The sequence below is a fragment of the Salvelinus fontinalis genome, chromosome 9 (assembly GCF_029448725.1).
Source record: "Salvelinus fontinalis isolate EN_2023a chromosome 9, ASM2944872v1, whole genome shotgun sequence".
In the NCBI taxonomy this organism is placed as follows: domain Eukaryota; kingdom Metazoa; phylum Chordata; class Actinopteri; order Salmoniformes; family Salmonidae; genus Salvelinus; species Salvelinus fontinalis.
In genome coordinates, this window is record NC_074673.1 from 44490721 (window position 1) to 44512594 (window position 21874).

At 42.5% G+C, this 21874-nt stretch overlaps 1 protein-coding gene across 3 annotated transcripts in view; it reads right to left on the bottom strand.

Annotated features, from left to right (window-relative positions):
• Positions 1–1381: 1381 nt before the first annotated feature.
• Positions 1382–21874, bottom strand: part of LOC129862674 (peroxisome proliferator-activated receptor alpha-like) — a 56640-nt gene continuing 36147 nt past the window's right edge. For all 3 annotated transcript variants that reach the window (XM_055934559.1, XM_055934558.1, XM_055934557.1), the window contains exons 3-7: positions 19047–19204; positions 14904–15042; positions 10687–10886; positions 6912–7368; positions 1382–6716 (exon numbers count right to left, since the gene is read on the bottom strand). In XM_055934559.1, coding sequence (XP_055790534.1) covers positions 6472–6716; positions 6912–7368; positions 10687–10886; positions 14904–15042; positions 19047–19204 — 1199 coding nt within the window. In that variant the 3' untranslated portion in view covers positions 1382–6471. The remainder of the gene's footprint in view (positions 6717–6911; positions 7369–10686; positions 10887–14903; positions 15043–19046; positions 19205–21874) is intronic.

Genomic DNA, 21874 nt, shown 5'->3' on the forward strand with positions numbered 1-21874 from the left:
CCTCTACTCACCTTGCACTGGAAGAAGATTTTTTCTTTAACAAGTAGGATTCGAAGGACACCCGACAAGGCCCAAATCCCCGTGATTTGCATGAGAAAGAGACAGAGATATCGGGGACGTAGGTCGGGGTGCCTTGTAAGTGGGTAATCTGTCTCTACCATCACTACTATTAGCCAACGTACCATCATTGGATGACAAAATAGACTAACTACAATCACCAATATACTACCATTGGGACATTAAAAACTGTAATATCAGCTGGCGGGTTTTACGTCGCTTCGGTAAGTTAGAACAGCCGCTTCCGGTAAGACAAGGGGTGGCGGTCTGTGTATATTCGTAAACAACAGCTGGTGCAAGAAATCTAATAGTAAGGAAGTCTTGAGGTTTTGCTCGCCTGATGTAGAGTATCTCATGATAAGCTGTAGACTATACTATTTACCAAGAGAGTTTTTATCTATATTCTTCGTAGCTGTCTATTTACCAACACAAAACGATGCTGGCACTAAGACTACACTCAATGAGCTGTATACGTCCATAAGCAAACAGGAAAACGCCCATCCAGAGGCGACGCTCCTAGTGGCCGGGGACTTTAATGCAGGGAAACTTAAATCGGTTTTACCTAATTTCTACCAGAATGTTAAATGTGCAAACAGAGGGAAAAAAACTCTAGACCACCTTTACTCCACACACAGAGACATGTACAAAGCGCTCCTTCACCGTCCATTTGGCAAATCTGGCCATAATTCTATCCTCCTGATTCCTGCTTACAAGCAAAAGCTAAAGCAGGAAGCACCAGTGACTCGGTCAATAAAGAAGTGGTCAGATGACGCAGATGCTAAGCTACAGGACTGTTTTGCTAGCACAGACTGGAATATGTTCCGGGATTCTTCCAATGGCATTGAGGAGTACACCACATCAGTCACTGGCTTCATCAATAAGTGTATTGATGGACAGGGTTTTACCACTGAACATGTATCTAGCTTGAATATGGATCTCTTCAAATTGATTTATTTGAATAAATTAGGGCAGTAACAAATTTAAAGTTATTTAATACATTGAATCTTAGTTCAAGACAATTTTCAAACGCTATTTGTGATACAATTTGTTGATTTCCTATGGCCACCCATTTTTATTTATTTTGTTTTTTATTTAACTAGGCAGGTTAGTTAAGAACAAATTCTTATTTACAATGACGGCCTACCAAAAGGCCTCCTGCGGGAACGGGGGCTGGGACTAAAAATTTAAAAAATACATGACTGGTTCTTGGTGCCCCATTGGCCACCCCATCAACAAAAATCCTAGAATCGCCTGTTTCTTTCATATTTTCAGCTCTCACCATCAATACAACGTTATTATTCACATAAAAAATAGATGGACAATATTGTTGGATTTTAAAATCATTTTATTTTAAAGTCCATTCAAAGTCAACTTGTTTATTGTTTAAATGACTAAGATATACAGTACATTTGTCAAACATTTACAGTATTGCTACAAAGCCACAGTATACATAAACCTCCAAAGACCATCTCCGGTGTCTGTGCATGACACTAGCCATAAAAACACTGCATCAACTCCATGACATTTAGTAAATTAATACAGAATAAAAATCGTATTTCCTATATCTGATGCCCTCGTCATTTCTATTTAGTTTTATTTATTTGTTATTATTATTGCTATTATTATTTGTGTGCTGTATGGCAGTGCCCTATAAACTCAACAAGAAGAAGAATATGTCCTAAAACCCCGCTATGTCCTAAACTACGATAAACTAAGGAAGACAACATTTTCCCTGATACTTGTCAAAAGTTGCTTGACAATTCAACACAAAACAATATACATCACTAAGGGTAGCAGAAATCTCTAGTGTTTGAACCATTATATTACCTGGTTTATATTTTCACTATTGCAAGACAGAGATCGCTCTAATTTGGAAGAGTGTGATTCCAAACAGTCATTATGTTCCACAGATTCAACAATAATCCATCTGCCTATCACATTTCTGATACCTTCCCTAATTCTGTCATATCCTCTCTTTGTGTATCTCTGTATTGTGTAGTGTCATATCCATACCGGCACCTTGGTGACACAGAACTGTGTGCGTCTTTAGGGCTATACTGTATTGTGTGTAATGTTGTATGGCATGGGTTAAGGCACGGGTTGTGTTGAATCCCTAGTGTGTTCAGTTCACCTGGTGATTCTAGAATCTAGATTCAGGTGGCAGTGGATTAAAGCATCGTTGCATTCTATGGAGGCCTGACATTCGAGGAATACATACTATAGAACTACCATTACAGGCAGCTTGAAATTCAGTCATCTAACATATGGCATGATTATGGTTAAGTTAGAACCTAGCAGTGAGTGAGGAGGAGAAAGGAAGCGGGCAAAAAGCTTGATACAACAGGAGAGTGTTAATAAACAATATACTGCATCTTATTACTGCATTTTTCTTCACCTGCATTTAACTGTTATGAAATCGCTGTGCATTGTGTCTAAGTGGACAAGTTATGAGTGTATAATGTTGTATATATTTATCAATACAGAGAAGGGATATAATAGGGCCACAAAAACGACAAACCGCTTGGCTTGAAGTACACGAAGAGGCAATTATGGAGCATTTATGTTGTGAATAGTGAAATTCCGCCCTAAACATCTCCTCTACTATTTTAATCTTCAACCTGAGATGACAACATAGGAGACTTGCAGTACTGTATTATTACCAGTCTTAACGCTAATTATTTACTTATGTCTGTTCAAGACAAAGAATATATCCAGATCATGTTGTCTAGTGAAAAAGTAGTGCCAATAATCTATAGCAGGTTTCGCAGTCAAGTCTTGATATTAGCTATGAGTGCTTTTAGTATCCCTAAAGCTAAGCACAGCACACACTGTACATAACATGTTAACTCTCCCTCTATAGTGGGGGAATTAACAAAAGGAATGTCCCCATTGGGAATCAAATCTATGGTTACATCACCAGTTACTTAGTTACTCTTAGTTACTCTATTTACATTGCACTCTTCAACAGAACAATTTCAGATCTACTCATATATCTGCTTTAGCTTTAGTATAAAAATAAGATCCAACTCAATTATAACATGGTCAAATTAGGTAGGGCTTAAAAGAAAAATCACCTCAAATCGATATTTTGGTATTTATTTAATTAGTACATGTCGGCAGTCAAATGTCCAAGATATTGGACTTCCAAGAAGCAAAGTGTCGCTTGCCACATCATCATAATGATACAAAATGCATCATATGATGCGAAACACTTTGCTTCCTGAAAATCCTATATTTTAAAAACTTGACTGCTGACCTGCAATACATTTTGGGACTGTATTAACAGTGGACTAATGAAATAAATACCTAAATATTTTGTGGAGTGGATTTGGCTTTTAAGCAAAAACATACCTGCATTTCTGTACAATTGAAAACATTAAAAAGTATTTACCAGACAAAGAGGAATACAAAACATATCCAATATTAGTTAGTATCTTGTACACCTCCGGTTATAGTTGGGGCAAGCAATCACATAATCACTGAACCTATGTACAAAGCATTTATACAATGTGGTGCAGCGAGTGAATCTAGGTCCATTACATGAAACCAAATCATTGATTTATGGATTCAGATGAGAATTTGGTACGGTAAGCAAAGAACAAAAAACATTCCCTCACAGAAAATGCACTTAAGAACGTATTTCCGTCAGACAAACATGCACACATGAATGATTATTTCATTATGCTTTTGCAACATTCCCATTAGTTCTGTGAGGGACTGATGGCTGGTTTGATGAAGCAGCTTTAGAATGCCATCTCGACTAGGTTCTAACATTCAGGTGTAAGTTCTTTTCCATGAATATTTCAAATCACGGAGAGAGCTGGGTTAGTTGACATTCATATTATACCAGTCAGAGTTGAAATGTTTGCTATTCTATTTTGGAAGAAAAAGAGAGCGCAACAATGGTCAACTGTCATCAATCCAAAAGAAAGTATTATCGTTGTGTAGCATAATTCCCTGAACCTGAGCGCTCGGGAAGATCTAACATTTTAAGGCAATGTTACCGCGTTTGCAGAGATTGCATTCACACTAAACGCTGCATTTGTCGGCTCTATCGGAAATGAACTTTAAATGTCATCTGAGCTACAGCGCAGATCCTCCACGCTACAGATTGAATCGGGCCCTTAATCTGTGGAGCAAGAAAGAGGACCAAGCCAAACGAGCCACTGTGACAGAGAGAGAGAGAGAGCTAGAGAACACGAGAGAGAGAGAGCTAGAGAACACGAGAGAGAGAGAGCTAGAGAACACGAGAGAGAGAGAGAGAGAGAGAGAGAGAGAGAGAGAGAGAGAGAGAGAGAGAGAGAGAGAGAGAGAGAGAGAGAGAGAGAGAGAGAGAGAGAGAGAGAGAGAGAGAGAGAGAGAAAGTCGGATATGTTTAATGGGGGCTGGGATAATATGAGTGAGAGAGTAAAAGAACAGGCTTTCTGGTAAATTGCTTAAAATGTGGTAAACCTGCTCTCAATCTGCATGTGTTAAGGTTTTAATGTAGTTTAACGTCGTATTAGACCTTTAATACCAGAATGCAAAACAAGATGGAGTGCCAAATATTTGTGTGTTTTCTTCTTCCAAAAGGCATAATTACGGAGGTACAGTATACAACATAGATTCATTTCACATATCGGAAGCATACTTGTGCTTTAGTGTTGCATTGTGGGTGCAATTACAGAGTGAATCTCTGACAGTGGTCAGAGAAGTGGTCAGAGAAGAAAATCAAACTACTTACAAACAAAATGTCCTGATCGAGCCATGTTCTGAAGGGTGGGGGAAACACTATTGACATGGTAGTTTTTGCCTTTGTTTGTGAAAGTACTGAAAAATCGGTTAAAGTTCATTGAGTTTCACATTGGTTTTATGAAATGAATATAACGCGCACCAAAGCCTCCCTGTTAGAGTTTGGTCTAGATAGGAGAGGAAAATGAGACGGATGGTAAGGTATGTGAAAACCATCCCTATACAGCACATAGGGAAAAATTATCTGTAGAATGACTGAAGAGTAACTGATGTTTGAACAACGGAGGCCTGTTGAAGCCAAGAGTGTGTCTGTCCAACTGAGGTTGTGGGTCTTGTGTCGAAAATAGCAAAGGACAAAATATTCAGAGAGATATAGAGGGAGCAATTACTGAAACTCTTTAGCCTCCTCCTTGATAACATTAGTGAACATGCCCATGTTAAATCAATGGCTAAATTATAGTTATAGTTTTTTTCAGAGGAATCGCATTTATAATACATGATTTGTTATCGCCTAAGCAGGTGAAATAACTTGATAAGGCACAGGAGAGCTTTCCCAAAATGAATGAAGCAGTCTGTTACATTTACTTGTCCTGTGAGTTGGATTTTGAGCCGCATCTGAGGGACAATAGTCTGGTACAGTATGGTGTATTAGGAAACTGACCATGCAATCCCATTACAGATGTAGGCTCTTAATCACTCTTTTAGTTGCTGAACATTTTCCTGCACAGCAGGAAATGCAAACTTGTAGTGTAAAAGGTTTCTAACGTTTGCAATTTCTCCTTTTACATTTCAGACTTGATTGGCACTTATGAAAGGTATCAACCCCAAAAGGTATCAACAGAAAATGTCCATGAATTATAATTTACATTTCCTGTTGCTGCAGAAGTATTATCCTGCTGTAGCAAACCATCTCAAATAAAGAACCCACATCTGTACTTCACTGGGGGAGCACAGCCAATCACTGAATAAGCTGCCTTGCTGTGAGACACAGTCACTCACATCTAAAAATCTGTAGTCGGCATTGAAGTCACTTGGGTGTCTTTACTGCAAAGTAGGTGGGCATCACTATCATTCTTTCCTCTCGCTCTCACGTTCGGTACAAAATGGCAAAGTTATAAACATACCGCTGAAGTGGTGTTCTGAAGAGTAAGTTCTGCTGTTCTTCACTCTAGTGCCTGAGTATGGCTCAGTGCAGACCCCTTTAAGCAGGGATTCTGGTGGTTATAGTCTGACTGAATCTTACTTACCCAAACCAGCAATTTATTATTTGATCTGTATACTCCAGCCCGATACATGTTCTCTAGCTGGGAACTGCATTAGGATAAACACTAGGATAGAATAGGAGACTCAATTCAGCTCCACACTGCCCCTCCACACACGTAATACGGCCCTTTAGGGCCATGAGGGAGTAGTGGACCCAACTGCAGGTGCCCAGAGTAGTGTCCTGTAGTTCTGTCTTGTCATGTGATGTCTGGGCCTCATAAACACCAATACTCTCGCTGCTGAGAAATACAAGCAACCCTGTATCTGGGGGTTCAGTGGTTCAACCCTATCACCGTGGGACTGTTCACGCCTGCGTCCCCAAAATGGCAGACCACCTCCTTTCTAGGCTCAGTACATGTCCCCAAAATGGAGGGTGAGGTGTGTTCTCAGGCCCCAGCCCTTCTCCCTGGGCTCAATATCTCAGTACATGTCCCTATAGATCTCCTGCAGCAGGGGGTGGAGTGACGTGTCCTCTGTCTTCTTGATCTCCTGGACCAACTGAGCGTGCTCGGTGACCAGTTGACGGAGGTCGGCCAGTTTCTGCAGCAGATTGGGGAAGAGGAAGGTGTCGTCTGGGTGGTTGGCCAGCAGGTGGAGCTGCAGCACCTGAACAATGTTCTCCTGCATGCACTCGATGTGGGTCACGTTCACCAGGCCAGGGCGGTCTGAGGGAGACAAAAGAGGAGAGGAGAGTTAGAGAAATGATTATGTCAACCCAAGAAGAGACATTATGATTGGCATTCGAGGGGACTAGCAAATCCAACAAGAAGACGCATAGTAATTAACACTAAAACCAATTAGTGTACCATTTAGTGGTCATTAACCCCAGATCACAGCCTCTCCTGTTCTCTCTCTCTTACCTCCACAGCAGATAATGGCAGCCACAAACAGAGCCAGGTCACTGTCATCCAGCTCCAGCCCGTTGAACTTCATGGCGAACTGAAACTTGGGCTCCATCATGTCGCTGAAGGGCCTCCTCAAACTCTTGAGGAACTCCCTGGTGATGAAGCCCGATCCGTAGGCCACCAGGAGGCCGTCCTTGTTCATACACGATGCCAGCAGGGCGAACAGTGCCTCGTACACGCCGTACTTCAGCAGAGTCACCTGGTCGTTCAGGTCCAGGCTGGAGAAGCCGGGGACAGACTTGGCGAACTCGGTTAGCTCTGTGACCGTCTCTACGGAGGTGCACTGGCAGCAGTGGAAGATGCGGACCTCAGCCTCCTTCTCAAGCAGATGGCTCCCGGCCGTGCTCACCATCTTAGCCACCAGGGTCTGCTCTGCCAGCTGGAGGGTCTCCATGTCGTGGATGACGAAGGGCTGCAGGGGCATGGAGGGAGACAGGGTGGTGAGGAAACACAGTCGTAGCCATGTGTAATGACAGCCCTGTATGAAGGAAGGCCAGTAGATAGGAAACTATTTCAAACTGAACCCTAGCCCCTACCTAGACCTTGTGGATGAGATACAGTTGAAGTCGGAGGTTTACATACACCTTAGCCAAATACATTTAAACTCAGTTTCTCACATTTCCTGAAATTTAATCCTGGTAAAAATGCCCCGTTTTAGGTCAGTTAGGATCACCACTTTATTTTAAGAATGTGAAATGTCAGAATAATAGTAGAGAGAATGATTTATTTCAGCCTTTATTTCTTTCATCACATTACCAGTGGGTCAGAAGTTTACATATACTCAATTAGTATTTGGTAGCATTGCCTTTAAATTGTTTAACTTGGGTCAAACATTTCAGGTAGCCTTTCACAAGCTTCCCACAATAAACTGGGTGAATTTTGGCCCATTCCTCCTGACAGAGCTGGTGTAACGGAGTCAGGTTTGTAGGCCTCCTTGCTCACACACACTTTTTCAGTTCTGCCCACCTTGACTGTGTTGTCCTTCAGCCATTTTGCCACAACTTTGGAAGTACGCTTGGGGTCATTGTCCATTTGGAAGACCCATTTGCGACCAAGCTTTAACTTCCTGACTGATGTCTTGAGATGTTGCTTCAATATATCCACATAATTTTCCTGCCTCATGATGCCATCTATTTTGTGAAGTGCACCAGTCCCTCCAGCAGCAAAGCACCCCACAACATGATGCTGCCACCACGTGCTTCACGGTTGGGATGGTGTTCTTCGGCTTGCAAGCATCCCCCTTTTTCCTCCAAACATAATGATGGTCATTATGGCCAAACAGTTCTATTTTTGTTTCATCAGACCAGAGGACATTTCTCCAAAAAGTACGATCTTTGTCCCCATGTGCAGTTGCAAACCGTAGTCTGGCTTTTTTATGGCGGTTTTGGAGCAGTGGCTTCTTCCTTGCTGAGCGGCATTTCAGGTTATGTCGATATAGGATTCGTTTTACTGTGGATATAGATACGTCTGTACCTGTTTCCTCCAGCATCTTCACAAGGTCCTTTGCTGTTGTTCTGGGATTGATTTGCACTTTTCGCACCAAAGTATGTTCATCTCTAGGAGCCCGAACACGTCTCCTTCCTGAGCGGTATGACGGCTGCGTGTTCCCATGTTGTTTATACTTGCGTACTATTGTTTGTACAGATGAATGTGGTACCTTCATGAGTTTGGAAATTGCTCCCAAGGATGAACCAGACTTGTGGAGGTCTACAATTTCTTTTTGAGGTCTTGGCTGATTTCTTTTGATTTTCCCATGATGTCAACGAAAAAGGCACTGAGTTTGAAAGTATGTCTTGAAATGCATTTACAGGTACACCTCCAATTGACTCAAATTATGTCAATTAGCCTATCAGAAGTGTCTAAATCCATGACATCGTTTTCTGGAATTTTCCAAGCTGTTTAAATGCACAGTCAACTTAGTGTATGTAAACTTCTGACCCACTGGAATTGTGATACAGTGAATTATAAGTGAAATAATCTGTCTGTAAACAATTGTTGGAAAAATTACTTGTGTCATGCACAAAGTAGATGTCCTAAACGACTTGCCAAAACGATAGTTTGTTAACAAGAAATTTGTGGAGTGGTTGAAAAACAAGTTTTAATGACTCCAACCTATGTGGATGTAAACTTCCGACTTCAACTGTAGGTATTTGTAATATTACTACTACTACTACTAGAATGAAGGAACGATATGTTTCACAAACAGTCCTGCCTACATGTAGGGATAGTGAGCCTATATAAAACATTTATTGACAGAAAGAAAAGAGAGCCTTTATTGCAAGCAGTTGTAAATCCTCATTGTAACACAACCCAAGTCCTGTCCTTGATCCTAGAGTACGTTATAGAACACCTCCGTTCATGTGTCACAGTCTCAAAACCTACATTTTATTTGGTTGTCGTTATGTAACTGTGAAGGTTACAGTAGCTTATTTCTCCTGGAATATGTCTGTTGGGGGACAGGGCAAACCGGGTCTAGATTAGCTGTGATGTCCTACACTGTAGCAAAACAAACAACAGGACAATCTAATCTTATCAGGTGTGTACCCTTAGATAGAGCCATGTCTTACAAAAACACTGCTGCCTGCACTTCTTCAAGCAAGCACTGCAAGGACACCAGCTCCAATAGAAAATACACAAGGACTGCGAACTTAAACTCAACTGTTATCACTGACTCTCATGAGGTGTTTTCAGCACGTTGTTTTGTAGAGTGTGAGGCTGCTAAACAACACCTATCTGGGTCACCGTGTTTGTCGGGCTGTAAGTACACGACCAGAGCTGCAGTGGTGAAAGTTCCCACAGGAGCCAATCCAGCACTTGCTCCTAACCAAGAGCTGCGTATTACACACAGCTTACTCAACTCACAATATGATACGCTCCCAACATCTGACTGGCAATACAGGCCAGAATATTATTGCTGAAGGTGGCAGCTGGGTAAGAGCAGCTTGATCAACAACAGAAAACAAGGTCAGAAGACACTACAATGCATTGCTAAAGGCTACGCTAAAGCTGAGTGGAATGTCTATCCATACAGTGTTACTGTGTAGTTGATCCACCACTTCTACTCACGGTTTACAATCCCGTGATCCTCCTCTCTGACGTCTGCCACACCTACACCCACCGAAGATGGATTTCAACCACTCACCAGAAGACCTCACCCTTACCCCACCCATTTATTCTCCTATGTGATGAAAGAATGAATGGAGACCACAGATCTAAGGGGACCATCTTTAAAGAAAGAAAGAAAGAGAGGGAGGTGTGCAGTGGTCTTCAAACACTGTTGATAATGGTCCATTATAAGTCAGGGTCATACAGAGTTGTTCTTGATGTATTCAGACAGATGTGTCCTTGTCCAGACACGTTGGCTTCTAAATGTCATTGATCGAGTTATTTCTGTCGTTGTATGGTTCTTTGGCTCCTAGTGGGTAGTGGTTGCCAACAGGTTATGTTGACACACAAGGACTGTTTGGTTTGCACATTGCATCCCATTCAAACCGGATCAGAATGAAGCCAACGCACTCCAAAGGGAATAATTCTAAATGTAATATTGGACCCGTCTGATTGCACAGAAGACCTGCAGTACCATCGGGGTTGCAAAAAATAGTATTGCATTTGCAAAATTTGAATGATTCCCTTTGGAGAGTTAGTATAATTTTTGATCCAACATGCACCCCCCCCCCACACACACACACATACATACACACACACACACAATGCTACACACTGCTCTTACTGGAGTGCTAGTCTTGCCGGTGAGGATGGTGCGGGCTTTGGCCTTGTTCATGTTGAAGTTCTTGAGGTAGGCCTCGTAGATGTGCCTGGCCAGGGTCTTTTGGTCGGCCTGCTGGGGGTCCTCCACCTCCCTGTCACCCGTCAGGATCTCTGCCTTCAGCTTCAGCTTCTCAGACTGGGGCATCCGACCAAAACGGATCGCTAATTAGAGAGGAAAGAGGCGATTGCACAGATGAGAACGTACATGAAAAAAATTATATACAGTATTTACAATACAACAGACAAAAATGCATCTGTTTTGCTGAGAGATATATGGAGACTCAAGACAATTGTATATTATTTGTCATATCAACATTAGAAAGATATGGAGGCTCAAGTCGATGTGTATTTTTTTATTTGTTTGCCAAATCATGAACACTGTTGTTCAAAGGTTTTTGGGTGTAACTTAGAAGCTTCCCACTGAAGGGATTGCCGTCCAAGAGGTATGGTTGTTTCCAGGAGCATGTGATAATGGAGTGATACGTTGGAAGTTATGAGAAACAAGATGGACGCCTGCCTCTTGGGCTGCCCCACCTCCTGGGCCTTTTGTTTCTGTTGTGTTATTTGTTATGTTTTCTATTCTTTGAGGAAAAATGTACTTACTGAGATATGTAGTTGTCTCACCTAGCTATCTAAAGATAAATGCACTTACTGTAAGTCACTCTGGAGAAGAGCATCTGCTGAATGACAAACGTGTTTTTTTTGTTGAAATAAGTAAAATGTAGACGGGCTATGGATCCCAGGAGACAGTTGAGAGAAGTGGGGGCAGGATGAGAGGCAGTTGAGGAACAATGTGTTAGACCGCTAAAGGAAATAGGACCAATCAGATAGCTAGTGCTAGTATGTGTGCACGTGTGTTGTTTTTGTACAGAGCGACTGACTCTCTCAGACAGTCTGCACCTAAGTGTCACCTAAGTGTCTAACTACTCAGATTACAGCTGCACTACCAATAACTCAGTGGGCTAACACACACACGCAAACACACACCTCCCTCATAGGTAGCACAACAGCAGGTGCCCCTATTAAGGAAAGGGAGATACCTAGTCAGTTGTACAACTGAATGCATTCAACTACATATCTTCATCGCTGTTGACAGACTATGTAAACATATATTGGTACAGTACTGTAGATCTTTAAGCAATAAGGCCCGATGTGTTGTGGTATATGGCCAATATACCACGGCTAAGGCCTGTTCTTAAGCACGACGCAACGCGGAGTGCCTGGATACAGCCCTTAGCCGTTGTATATGGGCAATATACCACAAATCCCCAAGGTGCCTTATTGCTATTATAAACTGGTTAACAACGTAATTAGAGCAGTAAAGTGGGGTATACCAAGGCTTTCAGCCAATCAGCATTCAGGGCTCAAACCATCCAGTTTATAATTAAGCAATAAGGCCCGAGAGGGTGTGGTATATGGCCAACATACACCATACACCAATTTTCTTTTAAACAAATCAAAATATTTGAGATTCTTCAAAGTAGCCACCCTTTGCCTTAATGACAGCTATTCAAACTCTTGGCATTATCTCAACCAGCTTCACCTGGAAAGCTTTTCAAACAGTCTTGAAGGAGTTCCCACATATGCTGAGCACTTGTTGGCTGCTTTTCCTTCACTCTGCGGTCCGACTCATCCCAAACCATCTCAATTGGGTTGAGGTCGGGTGATTGTGGAGGCCAGGTCATCTGATACAGCACTCCATCACTCTCCTTCTTAGTCAAATAGCCCTTACACAGCTTGAAAGCGTGTTGGGACAGTCCTGTTGAAAAACAAATGATAGTCCCACTAAGCACAAACCAGATTGGATGGAAAATCACTGCAGAATGCTGTGGTAGCCATGCTGGTTAAGTGTGCCTTGAATTGTAAGTAAAATCACAGACATTGTCACCAGCAAAGCACCATCACACCTCCTCCTCCATGCTTCACGGTGGGAACCACACTCTACGTCTCACAAAGACACAGGGGTTGGTACCAAAAATCTCAAATTTGGACTAATCAGACCAAGGACCGATTTCAACCAGGCTAATGTCCATTGCTCGTGTTTCTTGGCCCAAGCTAATCTCTCCTTTTTATTGGTGCCCTTTAGTAGTGGTTCCTTGCAGCAATTCGACCATGAAGGCCTGATTCACACAGTCTCCTCTGAACAGTTGATGTTGAGATGTGTCTGTTACTTGAACTCTGTGAAGCTTTTATTTGGGCTGCAATTTCTGAGGCTGGTAACTCTAATGAACTCATCCTCTGCAGCAGAGGTAACTCTGGGTCTTACTTTCCTGTGGCGGTCCTCATGAGAGCCAGTTTCATCATATCGCTTGATGGTTTTTGCAACTGCACTTGAAGAAACTTTCAAAGTTATACATTTTTCTGATTGACTGACCTTCATGTCATAAAGTAATGATGGACTGTAGTTTCTCTTTGCTTATTTGAGCTGTTCTTGCCATAATATGGACTTGGTCTTTTACCAAATAGGGCTCTCTTCTGTATACCACCCCTACCTTGTCACAACACAGCTGATTGGCTCAAACACATTAAGAAGGAAAGAAATTCCACAAATTAACTTTTAACAAGGCACACCTGTTAAGTGAAATGCATTCCAGGTGATTACCTCATGAAGCTGATTGAAAGAATGCCAAGAGTGTGCAAAGCTGTCATTAAGGCAAAGGGTGGCTACTTTGAAGAATCTCAAATATTTGGATTTGTTTAAAAGAAAATTGGTGTTATTTCATAGTTTTGATGTCTTCACTATTATTCTACAATATAGAAAATAGTAAAAAATAAAGAAAAACCCTGGAATGAGTAGGTGTTTTAAATTTTGACTGGTACTGTACATTCTTATAGGGGTTGATTCATTTTTCATTTGGGGAAAATTAAGTCTGCAATTTCTAATCGCAAACTTTAGAAGCCTTTTTAAAAACCCAAATACACTAAAAGTTTGCATTTCCTGGTGTGCAGGAAAATTCTCAGCAACAAAAGAGTGATAATATTAAGATCCTACATCTGTATGTGTCTGTCTGTCCTTCAGTCCATCTGTCTGTCAACTCTGACCGACTACTACAGTGATCTTGCTAAGCCCCTCTTCACATCACTCCACACTCCACACTCCACACAACCTCGAAATTCTATTGGAGTCCATTGTAAACGGAAGGACATCGATCTTAGCTAAGGTTCAGAATGCCATGTTTTATGCTGACATAAAACACACAGGTAAACAACATCCATCCAATAGGGTCAAAGAATTTTAACTAATTGTCCTGGATCAAGGTTTTTGTTTGTAGATTAACTCTGCATAAAGTAAAGATCCTTATGTTTACAGTGCTTGTAGTTAGTCTGTCTGTATGTATGAGGGTGCATGTCTGTGATTTTATCTGTACAGTGAAATCTGTTGTACGTTTTTTTTTACACTGTGTGCAGGCAGTAATGTTGCACTAGTAACGTATCCTATTGAAAACCACGCTGCGCTACCCTGTAAAGCTCTCTATCAGCCCTGGTCACATGACCAGCAGGCCCAGGCTGAGACTCCCACTGTATGTTTCTCTGTTCACACATCCACAGCTAAAGGGTGAGGAGGATTCAGCCAACGCAATACAACCCCACCTTATAGTTTTACCGACCATCACAAGGAAACACCACAGAGAGTCTGCATAGAGACCACCACACAGAGGCAGAGACACTCGTTTTTGTCTGGATAAAGCGAAATATGAAATGGTGCAAATGTTGAACAATAATTTTTTTTTTGTTAATGAAAATTGTAGGATTCACGGCAGTCTCTCAAGTGATTACCTACTCCCATTAGTCTTGAAAAGCAACCTTCTGGGTTAATGTGGTGTTAAATTGCAACTCCTGGTTCCTCAAGAGTGTGGTTTTGAATGGCGTACATGTATGTGTGCATATGTCTACGTGCAAATGCGTATGTGTGTGTGTGTGTGTTCCTCTCTGGTTGCTGCTGGCAGGTTGTGCTGTATGCAGAAAGTCGTACTCAGGGATTTGGCTATGTTTGTGTTCCGGGCTGTATCACAACCGGCCTGGATTGGGAGTCCCATAGGGCGGCGCACAATTGGCCCAGCATCGTCCGGGTTTGGCTGGTGTAGTCCGTCGTTGTAAATAAGAATTTGTTCTTAAATGACTTGCCTAGTTAAATAAAGGTTAAAGAAAACATTTGTAAAAAAGAAAAGAAATCCTCACCGTTGTGGGACATGCCCACAGACAGGCACTTCTGAAAGCGGCAGTATTGGCACTTGTTACGGTTCTTCTTTTGTATTTTACAGCGGCGCTCACACTTGTCATATTCCAGCTTCAGGCGGATGGTCCGCCGAAAGAAACCCTGCAGGCACAGAAAGAGGAGAGAGATAAATGTTCAGGTCGAGACCCAATAGACTGCACTCATGAAAGAAACTCAGCCTCGACTCAGTAGGCGAACTCAACCACACACTATAGTGACTTGATAAAAGAAGACTATTGTCAGTATCTTGATATATCTCAACTGCTAACTCTCAACTGCTAACTATTAAACGTGTTCCGTCATCTAAGACTTTCTCAAGCTCAGCTATCTATCAGCGAAGTGAAGGCAGTGTCCTGGCCTAGAACATGACACCAGGAAAACTCCAATCACCCAACAGCCACTTTCACTGCTAAAAAAGTCAAAAACAGAGAATGGCCCCAAATGACTGGAGCATGACACTCTCAGTCTGGACATATATGCTTATCACATCTAAATGGGATTTCACTTATGTTACACAACCCTGAGAAAACAACAGTGTCTGGCTATGGGCAGTAGTAGATGTCCTGTGCTGAGTGGTTAGGGGCTTGGACTGGGGTTGGGGGGTTATTGAAATGGACAGGGAATTGCTTAAGAAGAACATATTTAGCCACCCCCATTCATTTCCCAATTCTTGTGAAAGATCTCCTTAATGTGTCCCTGCACATGGCATGCACTAACGCTTGCAAGGACATGCCACGTGCATGCGCACACACACACACCCACCCACCCCTCGAGGATCACATGAGGCCAGGGCAGAATGCCTGTCAGACACAACGGCCTCATGACAGGCCTGTCTCGTGTATTTGTACGTCGTCCTATCCAGGGGTCAGTCCCCTCCTCTCCCATCCCGTCCCTCTCAGATGACCAGACAGCTGAGGAGCAGGGCACACGTAGGTATGTGACATCAGAGAGGGGAAAGCTGGAATGCTGTTTTAGCCTATCAGCATCTAGGATCCGAACTTACAGTTTTATCAATCCCAATTTACTCATAGGTTCCAAATACCTGTGTGTGTATGTATTGTATGTGTGCTATGTATTGTGTGTCTGTGTATCTAACTATGCCCTTCAGTGTGTCTCCATGTCTCCGGGAGAAACACCGGCCCACTCCATGCTGCCCATCTGATTGGCCAAGAGGAAGGTTCATAGAGTTCACTGTAAAAGCAACTGCGACCTCTGGTTTACGGCCCCGTACCTTGGCCAGGCCTGCTCCATGGGCCACGTAGCGCACATAGCTGGAGTTCCAATCTGGGACAGCTATGCTTGACCAGTTCAGGCAATGTCCACTCTAGCCCTGAGCCAGGTCCAGCCAGGGCAGGGTAGGATACACTGTGGAACTCAGTGTAACAGTGTGTTGACACGAGGGGAAGGAGTGACTGAGAGCACCGCCAACTTCGCCATGTGAGATCCATACTCAGACAGCCCTGGCACAGGGATAGATGGGCTGGCCGGGGATCCAAGAAGGCATCACCCACATTCAGGGTGAAAGACTATGTAGCGGATGAAAACCCATTATATTTGGTGCAGTGGGCAGCTGGGAGGAGGTGTTCTTATTCTCCATGGACTTTACAGTGCCCCAGAACTTTTTTGAGTTTGTGTTGCAGGAAGCAAATTTCTGCTTGAAAAAGCTAGCCTTGGCTTTTCTAACTGCCTGTGTATATTGGTTTCTAGCTTCCCTGAAAAGTTGCATATCACAGGGGCAGTTTGATGCTAATGCAGAACGCCATAGGATGTTTTTGTGTTGGTTAAGGGCAGTCAGGTCTGGAGAGAACCAAGGGCTATATCTGTTCCTGGTTCTAAATTTCTTGAATGGGGCATGCTTATTTAAGATGGTGAGGAAGTCATTTTAAAAAAATAACCAGGCATCCTCTACTGACGGGACGAGATCAATATCCTTCCAGGATACCCCGGCCAGGTCGATTAGAAAGGCCTGCTCGCTGAAGTGTTTCAGGGAGCGTTTGACAGTGATGAGTGGAGGTCGTTTGACCGCTGACCCATTACGGATGCAGGCAATGAGGCAGTGATCGCTGAGATCTTGGTACAGACCTGGATAGTAGAACAGAACTCTGCAGGCTATCTTTGCAGTAGATTGCAACACCGCCCCCTTTGGCCCGTTCTATCTTGTCTGAAAATGTTGTCGTTAGGAATGGAGATTTCAGAATTTTTGGTGGTCTTCCTAAACCAGGATTCAGACACGGCTAGAACATCCGGGTTGGCAGTGTGTGCTAAAGCAGTGAATAAAACAAACTTAGCGAGGAGGCTTCTAATGTTAACATGCATGAAACCAAGGCTATTACGGTTACAGAAGTCATCAAAAGAGAGTGCCTGGCGAATAGGAGTGGAGCTAGGCACTGCAGGCCCTGGATTCACCTCTACATCACCAGAGGAACAGAGGAGGAGTAGGATAAGGGTACGGCTAAAAGCTATGAGAATTGGTCGTCTAGAACGTCCGGAACAGAGAGTAAAAGGAGGTTTCTGGGGGCGATAAAATAGCTTTAAGGTATAATGTACAGACAAATGTATGGTAGGATGTGAATACAGTGGAGGTAAACCTAGGTATTGAGTGATGATGAGAGAGATATTGTCTCTAGAAACATCATTGAAACCAGGTGATGTCATCGCATGTGTGGGTGGTGGAACTGAACGGTTGGATAAGGTATAATGAGCAGGGCTAGAGGCTCTACAGTGAAATAAGCCAATAAGCACTAACCAGAACAGCAATTGACAAGGCATATTGACATTAAGGAGAGGCATGCTTAGTCGAGTGATCATAAGGGTCCAGTGAGTAGTGAGGTTGGTTGGGGTAACGGCGATTCAGACAGCTAGCTGAGCCATCGGTAGAAAGCTAGCATAGGATGGAAGTCTGATTTTAGCCACCTCGTGCGTTTCCGATGGTAGATCAGTGGGGTTCCGTGTGGTAGAGAGGATCAATCCAATTGTAAAAATTGACTCTTCTCCTTAGGGCATGGGTATTCAACATGGGGTCTCGAAGGTACTGCAGGGGGTTACGCGATAATACTTGGAATAATGCAATCTTTATTTCTCAACTCCTAATATTGACCAAATTAGACTAATTGGAGTTAATTACACGCAGTAGCTGACATTGCCTTTGAAAAAGCACTAGCGTGTACCAGTCGCGGCAAGTGCCTCTGGCTGCTTGTAAGCTTTCTTGACTTTTTGCCAACACATGGCTAACCTTTGTTTAACCATGTGTTTGGAGTAGGCTATGTTAGAGTTTACACTTCATCTTCCAATTACAGACGTAGGATCTTAATTTGAGACAGTTTGCTACAGTAGGAAAATAATCCTGCACCAAAAGGAAATGTGTATTATTATCTGGATCATAATTAATGGAGATTTTTGTTGTGGTTGATACGTTTTCCGTAAGGGAAAATTAAGTGAATTTTTAAAGTGGAAAATACAAACTTTATAAGCATTTTTAAACCTCCTACATGACCACAAGTTTGACATTTCCTTCAATGCAGGAAAGTTCTCCAGCAACAGGGTGATCAAATGAAGATCCTTCATCTGCATAATTGCACATTTACTGCACTGCTGGAGCTAGAAATACAAGCATTTTGCTGCACCTGCTTTAACATCTGCTAAATCTGTGTACGCGACAAAGACATTTGGATTTGATAACGTAGGGAGGTCAAAATAATGAAAAAAAATATTGACCAAATATATTAATTTTAAAATGTTGATTCATTCTTTTTTCCCAACCATTACCATTCAAAGGCTCAGAAGTAATACAGTAACAATGTTCAAGTTTATGGGGTCAGCACATAGACCACCTCCTTTTGGGTTACAACTAAAGACTGGGATATGCTTACTTAGCGGTTAGTGGTGCATCATAATAACACCAAAACGACATTATCTTACAGTGTGATCTAGTTGCCAGAAATAATTAACCAAGAGAGCATCCACACCAGTGTCCTTGTTGTACAATATGTGTTGGAGTGCACTCTGACCAGGTGTGTGTTTATGTAGGCATATACTTATGTGTGTGTGTGTATGTGCATGCTCTGTGTGCGTGTGTGTGCGTGCGTGTGTGATGGCTGGTCACTCACCTTGCAGCCCTCACAGGCGTGAACTCCGTAGTGGTATCCGGAGGCGCGGTCGGCACAAACCCGACACTCCAGGTTGAGAGAGGTGGAGGAGAACTCCTCCAGCCCTGCAGCCGCCCCATACCCCCCTGACGACGGGCTGGATGCTGGGGTCAGAGCATCTGGAGAACACACACACGCAGGCACATTAATAGTTGTGCCCAGATAACAGACACACACACTTATAACCAATGAACCTGGAGACATTGATATTCCTATTAGTGTCTTGGCTGTGAAGCCTCTTTGCTGGCAGAATATGTGCACCAGTGGAAAGTCACTGGTGTCTCATGCCTTTGGCCCAACACAGAGGAAGAGCACATGTAATATGTGTTCCATGACATCTCTATAAATACGTAGAGACAGTCATACACACCACTAAAAGTGGACGAGCAACACTTCTAAATTCAGGGGATGAGTCAAATATTGACCCATGATACACACACACTGAATCTTTCTTGTTACCTGAATACAAAACACACCATTCCAGGGATGGTGCAAAATAGAGCAGCACTAAGTCATCCCACATGAGGTGGGTGAGAGAAGCCAAATACATTTTGGGATAAATATTGGACTAACTACACGTGACACACACAAATACTCTACAGTCTACACTGTAACCAGGAAGAGAATATCACGTCACAGATACTGTGTCTGCTTCTTCTTCCCCCCTCTCTCCCTCCTCCTTCACTCCATAAACCACCATAAACAACCAGTACTTCTCCAACACTCTCTCCATTACTTTTCCATGATATCATCATTGTTATGTTCCATGAAGCACCCTCCTCCACTCCTCTTCCCCCTCTTAGTCCCTATCCCATTTTCCCAATACACCATCCCCTCTTTGCCTCTATGTTTACGTTCCAGTTACTGTTTCAATTCTATTTGCATATTAACTAATAGGTAGTAACATATTTGTTAATAACACATCCAAAGTGGTTTCTATTAGACACAAAACAACACAATGTTTACAAAAATATTATTTAGGCACAGCAAATTGGCCAGTGTTACCAAGTGTTAATTTTTCAGTGTAACATTTCTAGTGTTCAATTAACATTCTAAGAGTGAATTTAACAGTCATTGGTGTAAAAGAACCCCCAGTGTTGGTGTTAATAACCAGTGTTGAGTGTGAGAGTCTGTGTACTCTGGAGAATAAAATCAAAACCCCGTCCATCATTATCATATTTCCCAGCATGCTCTGCTGCAGCTTGATTTTTTTGGGATTGTTTTTAATATCTGTGTTTTGTATGTACATTGATTGATTGATCTTATGCTACACAAAGATAAATAACATAATTTCTTCCTAAACGAATCCAATCAGTTAGTTAGATGTATTGCAATCGTTACTGAAACGGTTGTTCTAGTTTAAATGGTTTAGGTAGTTTCCATTATCAATGTTTCTAACCTTGACAGTTATTCTGAATGCAAGTTGTGGGTGAATAAAATTTAAAACTGTTGGCTGTCCTAACTCTGGCTGGATTCCAGTAGGAATTAGACATCACTTTGTAAGCCAGCATAAGGTGACTTGTAAACCAGGAGGTTCCTAACACCACTGATTAGGGTAGAACCTGGCAGTCAAAGTAAGGCCTTATGATATGTGTAATGTATTGTCATTCATTTACAGTAGGAACTCACTTGGCGAAGTCCACAGGACTGGAAATGAATGAATTCACTAGTCGTGGTACCTTGTCCCTCTCTCGGTCTCTCTCTCTACCACACCTGCTGTCTCGACCTCTGAATGCTCGGTTATGAAAAGCCAACTCCTGAGGTGCTGACCTGTTGCACCCGCTATAATCACTGTGATTACTATTTGACTCTGCAGGTCATCTACAGTATGAACATCTTGAAGAACGATCTAGCCTCAATGGTCATGTACTCTTAGAATCTCCACCCGACACAGCCAGAAGAGGAATGGCCACCACTCAAAGCCTGGTTCCCATCTAGGTTTCTTTCTAGGTTCCAGCCTTTCTAGGAAGTTTTTCCTAACCACCGTGCTTCTACATTGCTTGCTCTCTTGCGTTTTAGGCTTGGTTCATGTAAAGACACTGTGACAACTGCTGATGTAAAAAGGACCTTAAAAATACATTTGATTGATTGACATGTAAATATTATTGTTATGTCTTTAACCCAACACTGTGCAACTTTGTCAAGAGATACTGACCTATTGGTTTAATGATTAAAAATACTACATGAGGTGTTATTGCAGTTTTCATTCCCTTACACTGACAAAGTGTAACAGTGCCAGTACTAAGCACAGTGTTAATTTAACACTCAAAATTGTGGATTCGTATAGACACTGGCCCTTAGTGTTAAATAAACACTGACAGTGTTAAATTTAACTGACTAATTTGCTGTGGGGGAATGTGTGTCTGAGTCCAAAATGGCATCCTATTCCCTATAGACTAGGGCCCTGGTCAAAAGTAGTACACTATATAGGGAATAGGGTACAATGTGAGACTCAGCTTGTGAGTTGAGGAATGAAGGATTTAGATTGTGAGGATTTAGGAATTCTTCTGTGGAAGTGTGGGGAAGAGGAGAGTGGCCTCAGGGTGTGAATATGTAGGTCAGACAGACATTCACAGAACAGATAACCCTTCTGCCAAAAGCAGCTCTGTTGCCTTGAGGTAAGGTCAGAGGTTAAACAAGCCGAGTGTCCTCTCTTAACTCTCTGAGTCAGGGTTAATTACAGATTAGCTATGTGAGGAGGGGTCCTGAATGATCAGGTAATATATGGTCAAACGATAACAACGTAGGGCTGGCTTGCGAAAGGATTACTACAACGTAGGCTACTCATT